The 22805-nt window shown below is 45.2% G+C and overlaps 1 protein-coding gene across 2 annotated transcripts in view; it reads right to left on the reverse strand.

The window, feature by feature from the left end:
- Positions 1-573: 573 nt before the first annotated feature.
- Positions 574-22805, reverse strand: part of LOC147894518 (Transducin family protein / WD-40 repeat family protein) — a 34537-nt gene continuing 12305 nt past the window's right edge. The window contains exons 9-14 of one of the 2 annotated variants that reach the window (XM_087384590.1): positions 2797-2936; positions 2577-2649; positions 1925-2037; positions 1037-1154; positions 714-870; positions 578-683 (exon numbers count right to left, since the gene is read on the reverse strand). In XM_087384590.1, the coding sequence (XP_087240716.1) occupies positions 748-870; positions 1037-1154; positions 1925-2037; positions 2577-2649; positions 2797-2936 (567 nt within the window). In that variant the 3' untranslated portion in view covers positions 578-683; positions 714-747. Of the gene's footprint in view, positions 871-1036; positions 1155-1924; positions 2038-2576; positions 2650-2796; positions 2937-22805 lie in introns of both variants that reach the window. The other variant, XM_087384589.1, reaches the window with a different exon arrangement.

A 22805-nucleotide genomic window follows, 5' to 3' on the forward strand; every position in this document is an offset into this window, starting at 1 on the left:
ACCTGTAGAGAGCTATTGCATTTGCACTATTGGTCTTGCACACTGTGCTCCTTTCTATTTCTAATCAGATTTTTGTAATGCTGGCCCTTTATGGTAGGGCTGATCACCGTTCAATAAATTCATGCTCAGGGTAGTGTCCTTCATATTTTTTGCTAAATAAGATTTACACATTTATGGTCAAGCATTGAGCCACATGTAGAAGAGATATATCTCCCAGAAGACATTGTGCAAGTCATAAATAAAGATTTTGTTTGCTTGATTTTTTTCAACCCACTATAATATGAACATCCACAAAATTTAGACTCCTGTGAACATGAGAAACATTGGAATTTCATATTCATGTGACTACAGAATGTCAAAAGCGTACCCTTCTACCTCAGAAGTCACAGCCATGAGGTCCAAAACCATAAATTCCACTAAATGATGGAAATAACATAAACCCAAACTCAATTCATCTTATAAGCTTCCAAGAGTGGGAAGAGGACGTCTCAAACTTGCCGGTAAGAACGTACTTCCATGCATGTTGCCAGCAGGAAAGGGGGTTGTAAAAACTGCTGTACACTTTATCTCAAATTAAACACCTTTGTCAGTATGCAAAAGCTTATTCCGTGCGCAGAACAACATTTCGAATTGTATCATCAGGGGCAATGAAATCTTCAGAATAAAATCATGCTCACTGAAACCTGGCATTCCGTAGAGGAAAATGGTGTTACAATTCAAATTTCCAAAAACAACAAGAGTAAGACCTCATGATGTCAGAAGGCCTTCTAAGTTGGATGGCTTCAACACATTGAAACCATCTCCTGCGGTTGAAACAACCAAACCTGGAATTTGAGCATGCCAGTGCAACTCTTTCAAATCCTTTTGACCCTGCAAGGAAAGAAGCCAGCTTTATTATGAACCAAACCCACTGATATTCACTGACACATTTAGGAATGACAAGACAAGAACTGCTCTTAAGATTTGCAAGAACGCTAATGCCAGAGATCATGCACTCTAGAAGTCTCAAAACTGAGTATCAGAGCAGGGGAAGTACCTGGTGTACGAATAAAAGCTGGGGTGGAAGATCCTCTGGTGGGAGCACCTTTTGCTTGACTTGAGCTTGAAACTCCGCCTCCTCTTCTACATCCCGCTCGAGAGATAAATCCCAGACTCTGAAAATGCAAGATGTCTGGTTTCAGATCATGACATTCCAGATGCCACTAAAATAGTGACATTCCACAAGACAAGACCCCGTAGCAGTGGTCCTGATGCGCATAGATGGGATCTGTGCTGTGGGCAGGCCAGTAATGGCAGGAAAATGAGGAGGTTTTCTTTGTCTTGGTAGCGTGCAAGGTTTGCCTTCACCTTTTCTCCACACCCTTTCGTCATTTTCCTCCCACCTATGCCTTCCCCCTTGCCCTTCTTAGAAGGCAAGCCATTATCTTCTGTTCCCATTATTACCCAAATTTGAGCTGTCCTATGTTTTCAAAAGAGACATTTCTCACCAACAAAGCTCGCTTCTGCCCTTGAAAATCTCAGAATCTATCATTCTCAAGGGTGAATGACCTTTAAGAAGGCAAATTATGCAAGCATGAAAGATAAGATTCTCATAATAACGACCATAAATACAAAAACTGCTCCAGGAGAGGGATTGAAGAGAGCCCAATAATACATGATCCATAAGCAGAAACACCAATTCTACCTTTCCTTTTCTCAACCACAACATGACTACATTTAAGTTGCCAAAAAGTTCAGGCTTGCACATATTGTAACCCTTTGTTTGTTGAGGTGGATCAGTGACGTGACTTTATAAATGAAAAGTTATGCTTCTATTCTACCTCAGAGACTAAATGTAGACCGACGCATACAACAAGTCCCACAGTACACTCATGACCTGTACAGAAAAGGATTGTGGAGAGAGATTTTAGGGAGTGCATCATACGTCAGTTGATTGTCGGCAGAAGCAACCCCAATGGTGGAAGCTTCATGAGGACTCCACTCGATTGAAGTAATGGGGGACTTGTGATACTTGAAATGTGCCACAAAGGAATCATCCTGCTACCAAAATCAGTTACAAGGAGTGAGAATCTCCATTTACATCAACATTAGTTTCTTGTTAGAATGAACAGAGAAAGAACTGCATAAGCAGAGTTGAGAAGAGCACATAAGTTTCCATAACTTGTCAGTAACAAGACCAAAATGCATGGTGACACAGCACACACAAGTCCCTACAAAATATAGGCTGGAAGCTTCCCACCCTAATGCAAACTCTTAGGGTGGGTATTGGATGACATTCTATTTCTGTCTCCATTAATTCCCATATACAATTCGCTGTCAGCAGCAGCTAGCTCAGCATATGACCAAAATAAATGCATCCAGACCATGCAGCGTGGCCCCTTGAGAACCACTTCTGCCACCTAACAAATTGCAAAAGCAACTTTTTTTTGGAAGCGTCAATTTAATCACAGAGCAATATTGCCCTAAAAGCAAAAAACATGTTTTACAAAGATTTGTCATAAGATGGTCATGATTGTGGGCAATCAAGCCAGTGAAACCAAAAAGACCACAGCTAGTGGACATAAGCATGGAAGTACCTTAAAAGCACGAAGGTCCCAAATACGAAAGGTGCCATCATCACTTCCTGATGCTATCATGCAGCTTGCCAACCTAATTCCACCACAAGTTCAGGCTTCATATTCAAGTATAACAGGCAGTATACTGCAATGTAGTCGTCAGCAAACAGAAAGCTGAGTTGATTCAAATGTAGGAAGCTCACTCTCTTCAATATTGAGTGTGTAAATAAACACAGGGTACCTATTCCATGAAATAACATTGACATCCGAATCATGCGCCTTGATTGAGATCACTGCCTGATCCCGTCGGCGTGCATCCCAGACACCTATGGTCTTGTCCACGGAACATGAAGCAAAAACATCCACTTCGGTTGGACTCCACTGATTTGTCAATCCACCACCAAAATCAAATCTTGTCAAGACATGTCAATAAAAGGGTCAGGCTTATTCCTAAATTAGAAGCTTTAATGCTAACAACATGTAAGCAACCTTTTCTTCACCAAAATTGAAATGTAACACTTATAAATATAGGTGCAGGTCATAAGCAAAAAAGATCGCTACACTTCAAATAACATGCAGCATACTTTTATCACCTCTCCACAGATAGAAGGCATTAAAGAGGCCTTATGATTGGCGGTGTGAGCCTGTTATTGGCATCTGCAGCCCATCGCATGGCTGTGTACATGGCAACCCTGCAGCCTGCAGCCCACAACTGCACATATGGCAGGTCAGCAAGCAGTACGAAGCAGGTATTGGCTATATGGTGGCTTATGTCAGAAAATGCAGGCAGCAGAAGAGCAGAACAGGTCAGCAGATGTCGTTACAGGTTGGCAAAAGCAGGCAGCAGCCCATCAAAGGCTGCCACATGGCTGTATGCCAGGCAGGACGGCAACAGAGGGCAGCAGCAGTACTTGACCGCCACATGGCAGGTCAGGGCAGTCCAGAACAAGGTCAGCAAGTCTCTAGCAGGGCAAGTCAACTGACATCAACACAGACCTATAAAAGTGGAACACTTTCCCTCAGATCCAGCAGCTGCAACTAGCAGCGGTCAGGATACAGAAGCTCCAGCAGTCCCAGCAGTAGCCTCAGCAGTTCCAGTAGCAGCAGGACGAGACCTTGCAGCAACCAGGGAGCCAGTCCCCTCAGTCACAGTCTCCACAGCAGCATCAGTGCCAGACAATTGCAGATCAGTCAGCAGTAATTCTACAGCAGCCGTAGCCCCTATCGTATGATGAGATCAGTTCTCTCCTAGCCTCAGCCATGCCCCTCAGAGGTACTCAGATGCATGCCCTTTCAATGAGAGGACAAATAGTTGTACAGTGGGGTATTTCCCAACATAAAAATGAAGTTGGTATGTGATGCCTTCCAAGCATACTCTCTCTCTCTCTCTCTCTCTCTCTCTCTCTCGGAGAGTTCGTGCCCCAAGAGGCCTATCAGATTGGGTTGACTAGGAGGCAAGGGATTGCTTCTGGCTGATTTGATGATACAGATATTGCTATATGCGGGTAACATAGTCCTTATATCATATTCAGCAGAGGAATTGCAGAGGCATCTGAAGGCCTTAGGTGTTTTGCAGGGAGAGAGACCTAACAGTCAACCTTGGGAAGACCAGGGTTGTGATCTTCAACACCTTATGAGCTGTGCTGCACAGACATAGCTTCACCTATCCAGATGAGCCAATGGAGATAGTGCAGTCTTACACATACTTGGGGGCAGTCTTCACAAGACCAGTTTTCAGGATGGTTCATGCAGCCAGAGCACGACTCATACATGGACAAGGAGCTTTGGCCCAACTAGAAAGGCAGTGCTTTCAGGCGCACTTTCAGGATCCACCGACGAAGGGGGCTTTTTCGACACCCTAGTGAGACAAACTGCCATGTATGCAGCACCTTTTGTGGGGAGCAACCTTTCAGTGACAGAGTGGATGAGGTTTGAGCGGCTACTACAGGTGATTATGGGATCTATGATGATTCGAGTAAGCCATCAGTCTCCCATTAGATAGTATAGGTAGAGTTCACTATGACACCTCTTCAGGTTGATGCCATTTTCCAAAAAATGACATTCCTCCACAAAGTTTGGGCCTTACTCCATTGGAGACTACCGAGGCTAGTACTAGAGTCATCCAGACGATTAGCAGAGAGCGGGGTTGAACAGCATGGTATGGACGTGTGTCCACTTGGTTGCCAATCACGGTATCCAAATGGACCAGCTCTCCTCTTTTTGTATGGTATGGATGCACCACACAAGTTGATCCCTCGATATGAGATTAGCCATACCATACAGCTAGATCTCCTCTAGCTCCATACGTCTCGGACTTGGGGGGGGACCAAGAGTTCCCCACCAAGATCCAGTTTTATCATGACCACTTCTTGAGAGTATCGGAGAATGCACTCATCATCAGCCCCCAGTAACTCGAGAAAAGAGGAATCCCACATGCACTGAAGATTGCCATTTGACAAATGCTGGTCTCGTCCCACCAGCTAGGGATTGCGGTAGGGAGCATACCCAAAAGAGCAGCAAATCTGCAGGCTACACACGATGGGGGAGATCAAGACAGATGAACATTTCTTATGTGTCTGCACATATACCTAGATGAATCCAGGAACATTCCTAAACTCATCCTCTAAAAACACAACATAGTGCAGTTTCAATCTCATGATAGTCACTCAAAAGGTTGAAAACCATAAACTCCATCACGCATAGCAAGGACTAGCTACTATGACATCCCCACTGACGTCATCAGCACCCGACAGTGGGTGTAGACCATAGTATAAAAATATGCTCTCACACATACAAATCCACACACCCACACATACTTGAGCATCTATTTATACAAAGTCTTCGTACTGAGTTTCTGACAGCACTCCGGGGGTTAAGGGCAAACTCAACCATGAGGAAGGCTAGCACTAAAGGCAAAGGCGAATCAAAAAGTAGTCCAAAATCACATAATTCAAGCTACAACTGCTTGTGAAGTCTAAATGATTTCATTTTAGTCTCTCCCAAACAAGCATCTGAATCCATTTAAGCTAGAAAGAATTATCGCAATACCAGCAGGCCGCAACATGGACGAAAACTTCACAACGTGAGCATTTCTTATGTGTCTGCCCAGCCTATTATGAGATTTAGGGACCTCTTTCAAAAGGTACACAGTTTCGGTCCACTCTCACAGCTTATGCCTTCCATGACCAAGTTTGCATTGGGCTCTATCTGATTGAAATGCAACGACACAGAGAGACGCTATTGCGACAGATTAGACATTAGCAAGAGGTAACCGCACCACAGGATGTTGAGGCAAACCAAGCACAGCAACATGTCATGGACTTTCATGCATTTGAGCCAGCTCCAAGACACAATGGGGTGGAGGAGGCGGAACTAGCTGACATGAGGACAGAGTAGACCAGTGGAGAGAGACCACACAGCGTTGCCACATGAGGGACACAGAGTCAACACAACGCACGGAGAGCGACCAGAGCACACATGATCGAGGTCCGATCTATCTCCGTCCTCCTCATAGGAGACTACAGACGTTGAGGAGACCATGTCCTTTGCCACATCGAGAGACAGCTCAGACCCGAAATATCTTCGTAGCCCACCGGAGAGCCACCATGGTGTCAGGTTCGGCTTCTATGTTTTAATTTTTCAGCTTCATTTGTGTTTTGATTTAGCCTTTAAGCTCTTTAGCTTAGCATAGACTCAACAAGAGCTGTATCGCACCCTTTGCTTCAGCTCATTGAGCCTTGTATTGTCCCATAGCACTACAGTCTGAACGCCCCACCCGAGATGATCCCACAAGATGAGATCAATAGTATCATACGGATGGACCCCCTCCAACTCCATACATCTAGGGCTAAGGGGGGAGAGGAGCTCTCCACCAAGATCCAGTTCTACCATGATCACTTCCTGAGGATCTCAGAGCACAGTCTTGTCATCAGACCTCAGTATCTTGAGGACAGGAGAGTTTCACATGCACGGAGGATTGCCATTGCTCAATTACGAGTCTCATCTCATCAACTGTGGATTGAGGCAAGGACAGCTGCAGGCATACCCAGAGAGCAGAGAACTTACACACTATGCCAGATGGGGGAAATCAAGACGGAGGAGCATTTTCTATGTGTCTGTCCAGTCTACTATGAGATCCGAGGACGATATCACTACCTCTTTCAGGAGGAACATGGCTTTGGCCCTCTCACACGGCTGATACGGCTGATACATTTTCACGATCAGGTCTGTGTTGGGCTCTACCTGCTTGAGATGCGCCGACGGAGAGACACACTGATGCAACAGGCCAGAGAGCAACAAGGACTGATGCCACAGTGTTGGAAATAGAGGACACCTCACACTCCCGATCTAGCTCATACAAAACTCAAAGAGACGGAGAGAGAGATAGCAAAACTCAGATATATTAACAGATGTTGTCCAAGATGCTGAGCCTACTCCTCTCCCTGTGCGCTTGCCTGTGCGAGGCAGTGACTTTTGTAACACCCCCTCTCAATGACACAACTATGGGTCGATCCCCATGCGTTGAATGAGGTGTTCCATCTTCTCCCTAGGAAGCGCCTTCGTGAAGACATCTGAGATGTCGTCGTTGGTCGAGCAGTACATCAACTCTATGACTTCTTTGCCGATGAGTCCTCGAACAAAGTGATAGTGGAACTCGATGTGCTTTGTTCGTGCGTGAAACACGGGGTTGTTGGCGATCGCTATGCAACTTTGGTTGTCACACATAACCACTGTCGCATCTTCTTGGGCCACATTCATGTCCTCCAAGATCCACCTGAGCCACAATGCTTCACATGCCGCTGTACAAGCAGCCCTGTACTCCGTCTCTGTAGATGAAAGGGCGACAATAGGTTGTTTCTTACTCAGCCATGACACAGCTCCTGATGAGAGTAAGAAACAATATCCAGAGGTCAATCTCCGGGTATCAATATCACCTGCCCAATCACTATCACAGAAACCTCCCTACTCAACGCCTCTCGTATAAGTGATGCCGTAGGTGCAGGTACCCTTCAAGTACCTTAGCACCCTCATACCTGCGTCCCAATGGGCCTTCTTGGGTGTAGCGAAAAACTGACAGAACAATCCAACTGCGTAGGAAATATCCAGTGGGGTATTGGTGAGGTAAAGCAAACTCCCCACCAAGTGTCGATACAGAAATGAATCAACCGGCTGAGATGGATCACGCACACACAACTTCAGACCAGTTTCCATGGGGTCACTGTTCCTTTGTAATTTTCCATCTGAAAGTGTTTGAGCAGTTCCCTGCAATATTTCTCCTATGAAATAAAGATACAGCTCTTTCCCTGCTTCACCTCAATCCCAGGAAAGTAGTGAAGTATGCCTAAGTTTGTCATCTCGAACTCCTTCATGAGAAGTCTCTTGACCTAAGCAATCTTCTTCGTATGATCCCCTGTAATGATGAGGTCATCCACATATAGAATCAATACGAGCCGCAAATCCCTCTCTGTATCGAGATAAAGATTTGCCTCTGATGGACTCCGCTGAAGCCCGATCTTCTGAATGAAAACATCTATCCGCTAGCACCAAGCTCTAGGGCCTGTTTCAGCCCGTGTAAGTCCTTCAGTTTGCACACTTTTGATGGGGATCCTGGAATCTGAAATCCTGATGGTTGTGCGACATATACCTCCTCCTCCAAGGTACCATTCAAAAATGCAGACTTGACGTCCATCTGAAAAATAAGCCAACTATGATGAGCAGCCAAGCCAATGACTGTCCGAATAGCCACCATTCTAGATGGGGGTGAAGGTCAAGTCCTTCTGACTGTGCATAGCCTTTCACCACCAATCTTGCTTTGTACTCGTCCAAGCTCCCATCTGGCTTGAACTTAAGCTTGTACACACATTAAGTCCCAATGACCTTCCGCTTGGTTGGTTTGGCCACTAAATCCCAGGTGTCATTTTTCAAAATGGCATCCATCTCTGCCTACATGACTTCCTGCCATTCTAGAATATCCTTTGCTTCCTATCATCTTAAAGCACATGAACAAATGCATTAGAACCGAAAACCCATAAATGAGATATCATGGGCTTCTTACCATAGTAAGCTTCATATGGAGTCTTGTCATCAACAACCTTGGTCTTGGTTCTGTTGAGGACGTGAACGGCAGTGTTCACGGCTTCACCCCAGTAAGCTTTCGAGAGATTCCTCCCTCGCAACATGGTCAACCCAGTCTCTGTGACGGTCATGTGCTTCCTCTCAGCAACTCCATTCTACTGAGATGTGCGAGCTGTAGTGAGCTGTCTCTTGATCCCGTGCTTCTTGCAAAATCCATTGAACTCGGTAGAAGTGAACTCTCCCCCTCTGTCGGTGCGGAAGGCTTTGATTACCTCACCGCTCTCCTTCTCTACCTGGGCCTTCCAATCTTTGAATTTCTCATAAGTTTGAGACTTCTTGGCCAGGTAGAATACCCACATCATGTGACTGAAATCATCCACAAATAAAAGAGATTACAGCGAATCTGTGAATGAATTTATCGACATTGGGCTGCAAATGTCGGCGTGAACCAACTCGAGTGACTTCTTGGCCCGTGATGAGGCCTCCTCTGAAAACTTGTCCCTGTGTTGCTTGCCCTCCACACAAGCCTTGTAAACACGATCATTGCCTGCAATTGGTAAAAGTCCATCCACCACGATGACAAAGTTGTGGCGATGACCGCTACCACGCTCAAACTTGCCTGCATAGTAGCCAACATCTATTTGTGTTGGAGAAGCATCGCCTCTCAGTCTAGCTTTTGTTGCCTCTCTTCTTGGGCGAGCTCTGCGCATCACAACGCCTCTTCAAACCTGCGTTCCTCACGCATCACTAAGAACAAATTTTCAAAATCTGTGGTTCCTCTTTCTTCCAACGAATTTTCTGCTTCTTTTTCCTCCAAACGCAGTTTTGTTTGGTCCAGTGGTCTTCTGCTTTCTTGTAGCTGGGATGAAGTTCTTCAAGTTACTGTAGGAGAACTCCATTCTGCTCTAGAAGATTCACCATCACTTCTTCAGCACTAGGCAGAAGCATATCATTCTGGTTGTTTTTCTCCTCTTCATAGTCTTCAAATCTGATGTCTTTCCACGAACTTTCCATGGTGCTTGATTATGTGTCCTTTCCCAATCTCAACACAGCCATACACTCCCGGTAATCAACCTGGATACAGACCGAACCTCTGATACCAATGTAGCATGCAACACTAACCTGAATGTGTAATCATAGCAAGACCTTCTTTAAACCTTCAGCGAGGAATTAGCGTTATGCACCATAGAGAGAGAAACGAGATAAGGGATAGATAGAGAATAGAGTCAACAACCGATTGGGTCCCTGTATCCACTGAGGGCCCCCTCCCCCAAACAAGGAAGAATTTGCTTATACTTGGAGAACTGAGAAACACAAATAATACTCTTTGAGAGAGCACAGAAACGCACTTCTGAAGAGTACACTGTGCACATGTATTGCAAACCCAAAGACCTGAGAGGCAACGCCGACCAATACCGAGACCTTGATACTGTCCACACTGACAATGTCGAACACTTCTGCAAGGCAAGGAAGAGACTTGTGCTGTCCACCAGGATGCATGGTGATTGCGTGAGTGAGAGATTGAAAAGCTAGGAGTAATAGATTCTAAAGAGAGCTGAGAGATGACTGAAATATAGATGTGTATACACCTTCCGAACAGGCTGAAATGAAGACCAAAGGCTGAGGCTGTTCAACTCCAGAGGTGTTCAAGGCTGCACACAAGAGGCTGGGGGGGGGCTGTTTGGAGTCCTGAAGGCTAGGGAGCTGGAGGGGAAATGAGGGCCTAGGCCCCCTATTTATAGGGCTGGAAGAGTTGAGCCAACCTGCCCAAAAGCCACCTTTTGGCTCACAGCTTTCTGCATCTATGCAGGCTGAGCCATCTCTTTTGGGCCGACCCATTGGTGTGCATCCGGTTAGTGCTCCTTTCACCGCACCACCGAGTATGCCTGGAGCAGGCTTGGGTTTATATGGTAGGCCACACCCTTGGGAGAGAGGTCAGCCCTCTTCTCAGCCCTCTAGTATACCATCATTTAGGAGAGATGCATTTGGTAGAGGAACCCAGCCCACTGTTCATGCATCTATCGCTCTGCCAACGAGCACATATAGCCAGATGCAGCCAATGCATCAAATGGCAACAGCTAGTACGCAGCAGGGGGTTGGTGGTGGGCAACAAGCCACTTTTGATGACATGCTAGCTGATTCTTTGTGTTCATATGAGGCCCTACCTAAATCTATCAAACTTGAGATGTCCTTCTCTGATTCTGTGAACCTCAAGTGTGATGATGCCCACACGTCCGGAGGTTACACACACAAGAATTATGCAGCCAAGGATATCAAGGACAAACTCACAATGCATAAGCTCAAAGGGGACACTCGCACACCTAATTAGTTGGAGGAGTGGCTTACGAAGTTGGAAGATTATTTCCACTTCTACCCAAAGCAGGATGAGGATCGCATACTCTTTGCGGGTATGCACATGTAGGACTATGCACATACTTGGTGGCGTTATATGAGGGACTCGCCTCAGAGGCCAGCCACATAGAAAGAGTTCAAGGAGTTGAGGATCACCACATTTGTATCCCCACTCATACTGGAGTAATATCTGGCTGAATTCTATGCATTATCGCAGACCGGTACTGTCCAAGAGTACTTGCAACGTTTTTGGAGACTTTCCTTGTTTGTACAGGACGTATTTGAGAGAGGGAAATTGCTGCATTTCATCCAGGGATTGAGTACCTCTCTTGCTGCAGATGTGAAGGCACATAACCCTCAAACAATTGAGCATGTAGCCCAATTGGCAGAGGTATTTGAGCCCAAATATGCCAGTAAGTATAAGATGACAGCGGGCAGCGCATATGGGAATGCAAATGAGGCTGAGAAGAAGCCTAAGGTGACTGATTGGCATGAAAGAAAATCAGCAGCACCACCATTTTCGAGGTTTCCCACTGTTACAGGCAGCAAGATGCCATATACTAAGCCATATAGGTCATTTGATGCTAAGCCTGGAGCTAAGCCAAGTGTTGGAAATGAAAAATCAGAATTTAAACAACACACCAAGGCTATTATGGATAGCAGAAAGCGGGCAAACTTATGCTTTAAGTGTGTTGAGAAGTGGACTCCTAAGCATCGGGAAGTTTGCAAAATGCGCAACAATGGTACTGCAAAACTCAACATGATTATTGAGATATTGGATGATGAGTATTTAATGGATGCTTGTGAGACTTTGGATGCCACTCATGATGATTTGGAGGGTGCACAGGTCGTGGAAGAAGCTCCAAATGTTGGAGCCACGAAGTTCCCTTTGATCTCGGTGGTGCTAATGAACATAATATGCATGGTATACATTCTGATAACACTCAGCCCACATGTAACATGTGAGGCCGTTGGCCTAAGTCTTTCATGTGGAGCATTAGGTTGCTATGTCTTTTCTTGCGCAAGAGGATGTAAATGGCAATGCTCCTGTGGACGTGAAGGAGATCTAGTGGGATGTGCAGCAAGCAATTTATGCTATCTCTTCGCATGCATGCCTTGATGGGTGCCAAAAGTGCTGAAACTATCAAATTAAAAAATGACAGGACTGTTCACATGCTTGTGGACAGCGGTAGCACTCATACTTTCATCAATTCTAAGACCTTACACAAGGTGAGACTGATTGCTACTGACATTGATCATGGGCTGAAAGTAGAGGTGGCAAATGGACAGCATTTGGTCAGTATATTTTGTTGCCAAGATGCAAGGATCAAGCTCTCTGAGAATTATGAATTTGTGGGGATCTCTTGGCACTGGATATGGGCCCAATAGATGCTGTCCTGGACTGTGATAGGCTGAAATATTTGAGTAAAATCAGCATGGATTTAAATGCCCTATCACTCAGCTTTGTCCACAAGGGTAGAATTGTAGCATTGCATGGCATTGCCACTCCTAAATTGCAGGTCATTTCAGCAAGGCAGTTGGCCAAAGAGCTCAAGAAGGAGCATGCCCTCTACGCATTGAATGTGTCAGTATCTCAAGGGGGTAGCATTCCCCGTATTGAGGATTGTGATATGCAGCAGTTGCTATCGGAGTTTGCTGATGTATTTGCTGATACGTCATCCCAATTGCCTCCCAAGAGGGATGTGGATCATGCCATTGTTCTAGAGCCTGGCAGTAAGCCCATAAACAAAGCCCCATACCATCTCTCTAAGGTTGAGCGGGAGGAAGTGGCAGTACAGGTGCGGGAGTTGCTTGAGAAGAACTTCATCTCTCATAGCACTTCTCCTTTAGCACTCTCCTTTTGCATCTCCAGTGCTTCTGGTGAAGAAGAAGGATGAATCGTACCGCATGTGCATTGATTACAAGGATCTAAATAAGGCCACTATCAAGAACAGGTTTCCAATCCCCAGAATAGATGACCTGTTGGATAAACTCAAGGGTGCTCAGTTTTTCACGAAGATAGATTTGAGGTCTCGTTACCATCAAATCAGGATGAAAGAAGGAGATGAGCACAAAACGGCCTTCCGCACAGAATAGGGCTGGTATGAATTCAAGATGATGCCTTTTGGATTGACTAATGCACCGGCCACCTTTCAGGCACTGATGAACAAGATATTGCAGCCACTTCTTTTCAGATGCGTGCTAGTTTTCTTTGATGATATCCTCATTTACAGCAAGGATAGACAAGAGCACATTAAGCATGTGAAGCAAGTGCTGGAAATTTTGAGGATGCATCAGCTTTATGCAAAAGCTAGCAAATGCAATTTTATGGCAAAGGAGGTTGAGTACCTTGGGCATATTGTGAGTAGACATGGCATTTGGGTGGATCCCCCAAAAGTGAAATGCATCAAAGATTGACCACAACCACAAAATCCCACCCTGTTCAGAGGATTTTTAGGTCTTGCGTCCTTCTACAAGCGCTTTATTCGCAAATTTGCCAAGAGGGCAGCTCCTCTCACTGGCCTCTTGAAGAAGGATGCTTTTCAATGGTCAAAGGAAGCACAACGTTGCTTTGAAGACCTGAAATTTTCTCTCACTCATGCACCTGTCTTGGTATGCCTTGATTTTTTGTGTCCTTTCATTGTGGAGGCAGATGCCAGTGGCAAAGGATTGGGGGCTGTTCTGAGGCGGGAACACGGGGTAATAGCCTCGAAAGCAGGAAGTTTAATGCCAAAAAACTCAATTTGCATGTTTATGATGAGGAGATGCTGGCTATCTTGCATGCTTTCAAGAAATGGCACCACTATCTATACGGGAGTAAAATTAAGGTGAAAACAGATCATAGGACACTCGAATTCTTCCTCACCCAGCCAAATTTGTCATATAAGCAGCTGGCTGCAGTCCAATCCTATGATTTTGACATTGAGTATAGAAAAGGGAAGGAAAATGTGGTTGCAGATGCCTTGTCCAAGATGTGGGCTTGCAAATTGTCTGCTATCTGTACCATATATCATGTGTGGATCATGGCATTCAGGAAGAGTATATGCAGAATTCTAAGGCAGCTCCCATATTTTCAGATTTGCAGAAGCCTTCTAGTCAGGGTCATTCGGATTTCAAATTGCATGATGAGCTAATGTGGTAAGACAGGATTTATTTAGTGCCAAACTCAAAATACCGTGAGTTGGTTTTGCAAGAAATGCACTCCTCTCCCATGACTAGACATGCGGGTATCACTAAAACATATGAAAGAATCAAGTAGAGCTTTACCTGGGAAGGAATGTGGAGAGATGTGGTTAAATACGTGGCTGAATGCTTGCCATGCTGTCACGAGGGCATGATTTCTAGCGCATGCATGTTGGCCTGCATGTGGGTAGGACCCTGGGAAAACAAGGGGCGAGGTCAAGGGTTACTCGATGTGCTAGAACCCCTAGCATTTGTGCCTTGGGGGAAAATGAAAGGTCTAGGGCCAAGAGGGGCCCAAAGAACCTTAGGCTTTTAAGTTGGTCATTGGTGGGCTTTTAAAAAGGCCCCACTAAGGCATGGGCTGCCACGTGGCAAGCCCATGCAGCCCCCTTTTGGAAAGGAAGGCCAAGGAAGGCCTTGGGCAGAAAATTGGACGGGCAAAAGGAGCACGGGGCAGAATCACGAAAATGGAGGTTGACGCCGAAAATGAACATGGGGCTGGAATCCGGAGAAGGGACGGAAGCCTTCACGGAGCCTAGTGCAGCCGTGAGCACGGAAGAGCCTTGAAGGGGGCTGGCAGTATTGTACGGAGTGGTAATGGCAGCTGCTGATGTACGTATGGGGTTATTGAAGGCGGCTGTACGGAGTGGGTAAACAGTACGTACTGTGGGCTGCCCACATTAATGACTGCATGGACTACCGTACATGGTTGTCTGGAGAGCGTAGCTGCAAGTGTACGTACAATTGTACAGCTGGTTGTACGGTGAGTGTACCTGCTGGCTATATGGATGGATTCCGAACAGTTTGTCTGCCAGGCTGGGTATCGAGTGGCTGATGTACGGGCTGCACATATGTCAATAGAGCATGCTTGTACGGTCATTGTACCGTAGCCAACCGTGGCTGGCTGTACCAAGAGCAGCTAACTGAATTCATAGAGGCCCAAGTTCTGTGGAAGTCCTTCAACTGATGATCCTTTCCCTTTTGCTAAGTTCTAGATGATGTTGGCTGTGTATAAATGCCTTTCCTTTTTGTGTGGAGCAGAGAAGTCATCAAGCAGGTACTTGAGGCAGCTGTGGGGGATTATGTGACCAAGTATTGGTTGTTGGGAATGGTCCTAAGCTGAGTACAAGTGTTCTCAAGAGAATTGCTTGGCAGGGTGATCACAATGTATGCTTGCAGCTATTGTTTGTGCCTCTGAGCGCCGGGGGCAACTCAGTTATGCTTTCACCTATTGTTTGGGTATTCCAGTGAGTTAGTGGACACTTGTGATTGTCTTGGGGAGCGTGTGGCCTTGTGTGGGCTGCTAGTAAACGCTCTCAGGTTAAATGCAGGCGTTTGCACTGTGAATGGATGCCTATGGTCACATGGGTGTGAGAGCAGAGCCCCGCAGGGCTATTGTAACCGGCCTTTAGAACCCCGAAGGATGGTAAACCACAACTAACTCTGATTACACCATCAAATACAGCCGCTTAGCATCCATTTAAACACACCACATCAGATAGCATAAAAGAAAGTACAAGTGAGGCTAGAATGCCCCTGCTCAATGATCACACGGCGACACCGATTGGCCCCAAACACTTGGCGCCCCTTGCGATATTTCTTTATTCTTCTTTAGTGAAAAGTAACAGCAAAATTACAACCAGGGCTCACCTATCACTGTTCACTGGCCCACACTAGGTACCCACTACATCAAACTGGCAAACTGTGCATCCCAACTGCTAGAGCAAGGCATGGGCATCCTCTGACCTCAACAACCTGGTATCAACTTGGGTTCACCCTCTGTAACTGGGTGATGGCAACAAACCCAGGGAATCCCGTAGAGAATCTCAAATTGAGAAACTAAATAAATCCCACAGTGAAAAAGAAATAGAAACTGGGCTGGAATTTCAGGATTGCGTGCCCACAACGCAAGCTGCAACCAAAAAACCCTGCCCCACACTAGAACAGGTTCTCGTGGTACCCAAAACCCCGCCAATGACCTCAAAACAGAGATTCACAGTAAGAAACCCTATTTCGCAGCAAGAAAACTCAGCCTCGGGCTGTGTGCGAGTACAGAATGCCTGCAACAAGGTCCGTACAGTCTGTTACGACATAGTTCCCGCAACCTGGACAGATTCCGTACAGCCTGTACGGACTGCCTAACAGTCTGTATAGCCTGTAATTTCCACCACACAGCAGCAGATCAGCGCCAGGAAGGCCTCCAACGATTTGCAGATGATGCTCCCTGGCTTGGACTGCATGCAACCGGGCTGGAGACCAAAGAAACAGAGAAAAAGAGTGACCAGACAGCAACCAGCAGCCCGTAGAAGGTCTGGCGAAGCAAACACGAGACGAAGGATCCAAAACAGGCTCCAGAACTAGACGCCAGCTGCCCTAATAGGAGGAGGATACTAAAATTGGAGCTGATGGGCTGCATGCCCGACCGGCGACACGTGGCACATTAATGCCCCTAACCCCCTGTACCAAGGAAGCGTTGGTTTCCGAGGGGCAACTTTTAAAGGTCCTAACCCCACTAACCAATGACAAACATTGGTACTGTCTAGGGGCAACCTTTTAGTCCTTTTTAACCCCTCTTCCAACGTGAAACTTGGGAATCTATCTTGGGGCAAACTTCCTAGCTCCATGACACCCCTCCGCGGGGTCAAAGTGATGCCATGCCTTGATTCTAACAGTTAGGTCTAGCAAGTGTGTCCAGTTAGATGTTAACACTAGGGGCTTTCAGGAGCTCACTACTCCTCTAGGCCAGTCCCCTATGGCCAGATTGGTTACAAACTTAGTCATAGTTTATTTGCTTACAAAATTCACGTCCCCGTGACAGCTATTGTGTTGTGATATTGATGCCTATGGAGTGTGGGAAGAGCACCGAATGCGAGTGGGTTTGTACTCATTGTGTATCCTATTTGCTGGCTTTGGCTAGTAACATGCTCCGTGTGGGAATATGCTTTTGGTTTCTCCAGGAGATAGGTCACATGCAGGCAGTGATTGCTAGGCAAACGGCACATCTTTGGTACAATCTCATTGTTGAGTAGGCAGGGGTCGGAAATCCATGCTTGGAATGGAACCCCGAGAGGGATGGTCCAGGTGTGACTACCATACTGTTTGCTGTATTGTGATGCTAGATCTCTTTTGGGAAACAAGTTATTGTATCAGGATATGTGCGACCCATAGGGTGAGAGACTATTGGTCATGGCAGTCTTGGTCAAAGGAGAAAGCTTGTGTATGCTTTCCCTTTCTGCTTTGAGCAGATAGATGGCTAATCGGGCAATGGCAATGGCAATGGCAATGGCAACGGCTATGGAGAACTGTATGGCCAAGTGTGGTTACTACTGACAGTTCCAGGGGCTGTGTGCAAGCTTCCTGGACTAGGGACGGAGACAAACTGCCAGGAGTGGTGAGAGCAGCGAACAGTAAAGGCTTTGCAGGGTATGTGGATGCCAACTGGGATGTGGAATGCCCCAGTTGTAAGAAGGGATGTATCCTTTATGTAGCCTGGAATTCTGGGTCTCTCACTTGATTAAAGAAATACCGAAAGGAGCGCCAAGGTTTGGGGCCAATCTATGTCTTTGCTTTTGAGAAGGGGCACTCTAGCTCCCAATACTTTTGCTGAATTGTTTATGTAACAGTGTTGATTGGTTACTGGTTAGTTTACTGTCCTTCAAATTACCTGCAGGTCTCTTGCAGCCATTACCCATTCCAGAGGGCAAATGGGCGCACATAGCAATGGATTTCATCACAGCATTTCGTTCTACAGAGAAGGGATGGGACAGCATTTTTGCTATGGTAGATAGGATGACAAAACAGGCCCGATTTAAACCCACTAAGACCTGGTATTCAGCATCACAGGTTGCTTGGCAATTCATTGAGCATGTCTTTAAGCATCATGGTTTCCCTCAGGAAATTGTCAGTGACAGAGATGCAAAATTTATGGGTCACTTTTGACAGGAGATATTTACAGCAGTGGGTACTTTACTCACACCTAGCACTGCTTACCATCCTGAGACTGATGGACAGTCAGAAAGGATGAACAAATGGGTGGAGGAAAATTTGAGGTGGAGGGAAATTTGAGGCACTTTGTCATGATACTCGAAAGTCTTGGGATAAAAGGTTGGCACTTGCTGAATCTTGCTGAATGGTACCAAGCATCTCTCCATTGGCATGAGCCCGTTTGAGGCAATGTACGGATGCAAGGTCGGGATGCCTTCTTCAATTACTGGCATGGCTGTGAAAAATCAGCTAGCACGGAATGACTTGGAGAGGATGGATGCCCTTCTGCAGTTGGCAAAAAAGAATATGCAGGATGCCCAAGCCAAGCAGAAGAAATATGCGGATGAACGCAGGAGATGCAGCAGGCAAGGCTTCCCTTGGGCCTACATCCAGGAGGTGGAGGATGATCTAGTAGTGCCACGCAGATAGTAGGAGAGCTTTGGTAAGATTAGAGGACTATAGCTTGGTGGGGCTCCATCTGCTTTGTATTGTGTCCGGTTAATAGATATTGCTCATCATGATTGGGCTTTTGTTGTCACATGCAAGAATAATCATTCGGTTCATGATTCATGCATAATGGAGGTTGCTTTGATTCTTGCAGCTTGCAATGAGGAACCATCGTGTCACAAAGATGCCTTTGACAATAAGGATTGGATGGCAGCTATGCAATCAGAATTAGATTCAATTCATTGCAATGACACTTGGGAGGTGTGTGATTTGCCTTAAGGCAAAGTGTGCTATAGGGAGTTGTGTGATTTTCCTAAAGACAAGCATGCTATAGGCACCAAGTGGGTGAAACCTTTCTCTAACTAAACATAGCTTCAAATTCACAGAAAATCTAAGCACAATAAGGGCTGCCCTCTGGTCCTCGAAGGATTTATTGCAATAGAAAACTCTTTTACAACTGGCTCACGGAGGAGCATGAAGCTGATACAGCTTGGATTCTCATCCCTGAAAAGATAGGATTGCTCTCTCAAAAAGCTAAGCTTTCCCAAAAAGTTGGGGAGTGCTTTTAGCAAAATAGGCCAATTACTCATCAAAAGCAATAGCTTTTCTTCTCCAAAAAGGCGATTTCCTAGCCCATAGTGCCATCTTTTAGGTTACTTGCCATCTGCTTTTCTCCCGTGGGACCTACTTTTTGTGCTTTTCCCCTTAAACTTGGGTCTTTTTTGCACTCTCCAAGATCCTACAAAATCAAAAAACAAATATCCAACACTTCAAGTTAGCTAATGCATGCATTCTAGTTCTTGGACTAATCCTAGTCACTAGAGAGCATCCCCACGATGCACATTAACCAATGCCAAAGAAAGGAAAATGGAACTTCTTCTGGTTGACCAAAGTCAACTCTCTTTGACCGGAGTCAAAAATAAAACCTCTCTCTTTATTTCTTGGAAGTACAATTTCATGACACGTGGGTATACAAACTCAAAAGAACAGCTGATGATAGTGTTGATCACCACACAGCACGACTTGTTGCAAAATGCTCACAAGCAAGGCATTTATTTTGAGAAGACATTTGCACCGGATTCACGCATTACTTGTCATCACTATTGCAACCCATCATCATTGTCAAGTGCATAAACTAGACATCAAGACTGCATTTCATGGAGACTTCAATGAGGAGGTGTATGTGAGCCTCCTCATATTGAGGTTAAAGGATCTATATGCCACACACGTAAGTTTTTCCAGCCAAATCGTTCTCTCTCTCTTTCTCTCTCTCTCTCTCTCTCTCTCACACACACACACAATAAACTCCTGCTGCTCAACCTTCAATGTAGCATTCCATGGGAGCACATGCCCAATCCAAGCTGCAAGAAGAGGGAAAATGGAAGGTTGTGATGGGAGGGAAGCCATGGATGCCAATAAGGGCGGAGGGATTCCTAGAACCTTCCCTTCGATCGTGCCACTTCTTCAATTATTTTAAACCAGCTTTGTGAATGTGACACCATAAAGAGAGTGTCAAGTTCTAGAGAGAGAACATCATCAATTATATAGTATAGATACACACACACACACACACACTTTTTTTTCTCACACACACGTGTGTGTGTGTGTGTGTGTGTGTGTGTGTGTGTGTGTGTGTGTGTACATATATATGTATATGCACACATGCATGCATATATATATATGCACACATGCATGCATATATGTGTGTGTGTGTGTGTGTGTGTGTGTACATATATATGTATATGCACACATGCATGCATATATATATATATATATATATATATATATGCACACATGCATGCATATATGTGTGTGTGTGTGTGTGTGTGTGTGTGTGTGTGTATATGTACACACACACACACACACACTTTTTTTTTTAGTAAAATCCAGTGCAGTGTATTTATATTCTCATAAATTTACAAGATGGGAAGTCTCCAAAATGGAGAGTATCCCAAAGATCAGAAACATAAAAAGAAAAGCTCTATGCAAAAAGCATGTATATCACCCTCATGGCAGGCATCATATAAGGATTGCCGCAATGAGGCTCGAAAAGATTCATATGACTTTTGAATCTGGCGACCCAAGTATGCCAAATTATGCTCAACACTCCAGATTGTCCAAAGAGCCCAATATCTCACCCATGAGAGAAATAGTGAATAGTGAGACAAAGACCTCATAAATCTGCCAAATAACCAAAAATGTTTCCCGGGAAACGGAGCCGAAGATGATCTGAAATTCTCCCAAAGAGGTTCCTAGAACACGGGTAGTGCCAAAGCAAATGAGGAACAGTCTTTGAAGGAGCCTGACATTGTAAACATGTGGATGGTGCAATGTGACGTTTGGCAAGTGTGATTCCCACTGACAATGTGCCGGTCATGCATCTCCAAAGAAAAAGTCTTTGTTTCAAAGGCATTTTACACTTCCATAATATTCGGAGATTCTTCCGCCACCATGAGAGGGGCTTCCTGATATGCCACAGAGTATTAGCATATTGCTGAATCCATGGAGCAGGCTGAAGAAGCCTGTAGGCTTTGATGGAGGTCAAGGCAGGTAGAGGAACAGGATGAGAGCATGTAGCAAAGGGTTGCAATTGCCAATCCATAAGCTTGTCTGTGCCAGCCACAGGAGGAACAGGTAGAAGAGGATGTAATAAATCAGCAATTTTCTTCCATATCGACCTATGATGCATTCCCAATGCATAGGAAGCAGTGGCCTGAGGAAAAGATAAGACATAGCCCTGATCATCTACCGCATCATTTATGTATCTAATTCCCAATTTCATGAGATTATATGCCCGAACAAGTTCCTGTAAAGCAAGTGGAATGTCAAAGATGGCACTCCAATGAATACTTTCTTTTCTCATTGAGTTTGTCCCCGAGCAGTTATCAGGAGCCCATTTGACCTTAGAAAGTACTTGTTTCCAGTCAAGTATCAGAGCAGTAGAGAAAGGACAGCCAAGTATCTTCCCTACAAATCTCCCAATGACAACCTCCCAATGATCGGTAGTCCAATGGCCATATGCAGATGTCCTCATGTTGACACACATGGATGCTATCATACAAGTCCATGGCTATTGTTGATGGAAAAAAGTATGGAGCATAGTCGCCTTTTGCAAGTACATGATATCTTATATTGAGAACATTAAGTCCACCATGCATCCTAGGAGAGCACACCATTTCCATCTTCATCAGTCTCAATGCTTTCACAGCAGTTTTTGTCCTCCATAACAGCTCCATAGCTTGAGACATAAAGGCTGAAATATCTCTGGGGGACCAATGTAGCAAAGGCAAAAAGAACTGAACATAGGACATTACAATGGACTGTACTATTTTGAGCCTGACATGAAGTAGCCAAGTAGAAATTTTCCAATATTCCAGTTTATGTTGAAGTCTTTGGAAGATCCATTTTAACTGCTACTTCCTGGTGATATGCCATCCTATAGGATATCCCAAATGCCTGACTACATCTTTGGAATGCACCACCTGACCTGGCCAAAGAATAGAATGCCAGTCACATTGTTTCAGAGGAAGCAATTTAGATTTGTCAAAATTGACATGCAATCCCGCTGCTAATCCATACAATGATAGTGTGGTCATAAGCACGTGAACTTCCCGAGGAGAATTCTGTGGCATAAAGAAGGAATCATCAGCATATGCTTGTGCCAAAAAAGATGCAGCCCCAGGGATTTTAAGTCTAGTCATTTGTCCTGTGTTTGTAAGATGATCAAGATACATCAAGAGGCGATGGGTCACAATAGCATAGAAGAGAGCACTAAGAGGGCAGCCCTGTCTAACTGATCTACCCAATGTCCATGACCGAGATAGATGACCCCCAAGAATGCACTGAGAAGTAGAGCCAGAATAAAGCCAATAAACTGCATTTGCTATCTTGGGACCAAAGCCCAACTTTGTCATGATTTGAGAGAGAAAATCCCATTGAACAGTGTCAAATGCCTTAGCAATATCTACCTGCAATATGAGCACATCTTGATGCGAGTACTTAGCATATTCAATTGCAGTCAATGCATTGGAGATATTGTCATGGATTTGTCTTCGCGGCACAAACCCATATTGATAAGGATGAAGGCCCGCATTCAATATCCCGTGAAGCCTATACACAATCATTTTGGCAATGAGTTTGTAAACTACAGACATTAAAGTAATAGGCCTCCAATCTGACATATGGTCACACAGATGTTTTTTGGGCACA

The sequence above is a fragment of the Dipteris shenzhenensis genome, chromosome 14, assembly GCF_047967505.1.
Source record: "Dipteris shenzhenensis isolate YYH24624 ecotype China chromosome 14, Dip_SZ_1.0, whole genome shotgun sequence".
In the NCBI taxonomy this organism is placed as follows: Eukaryota; Viridiplantae; Streptophyta; class Polypodiopsida; order Gleicheniales; family Dipteridaceae; genus Dipteris; species Dipteris shenzhenensis.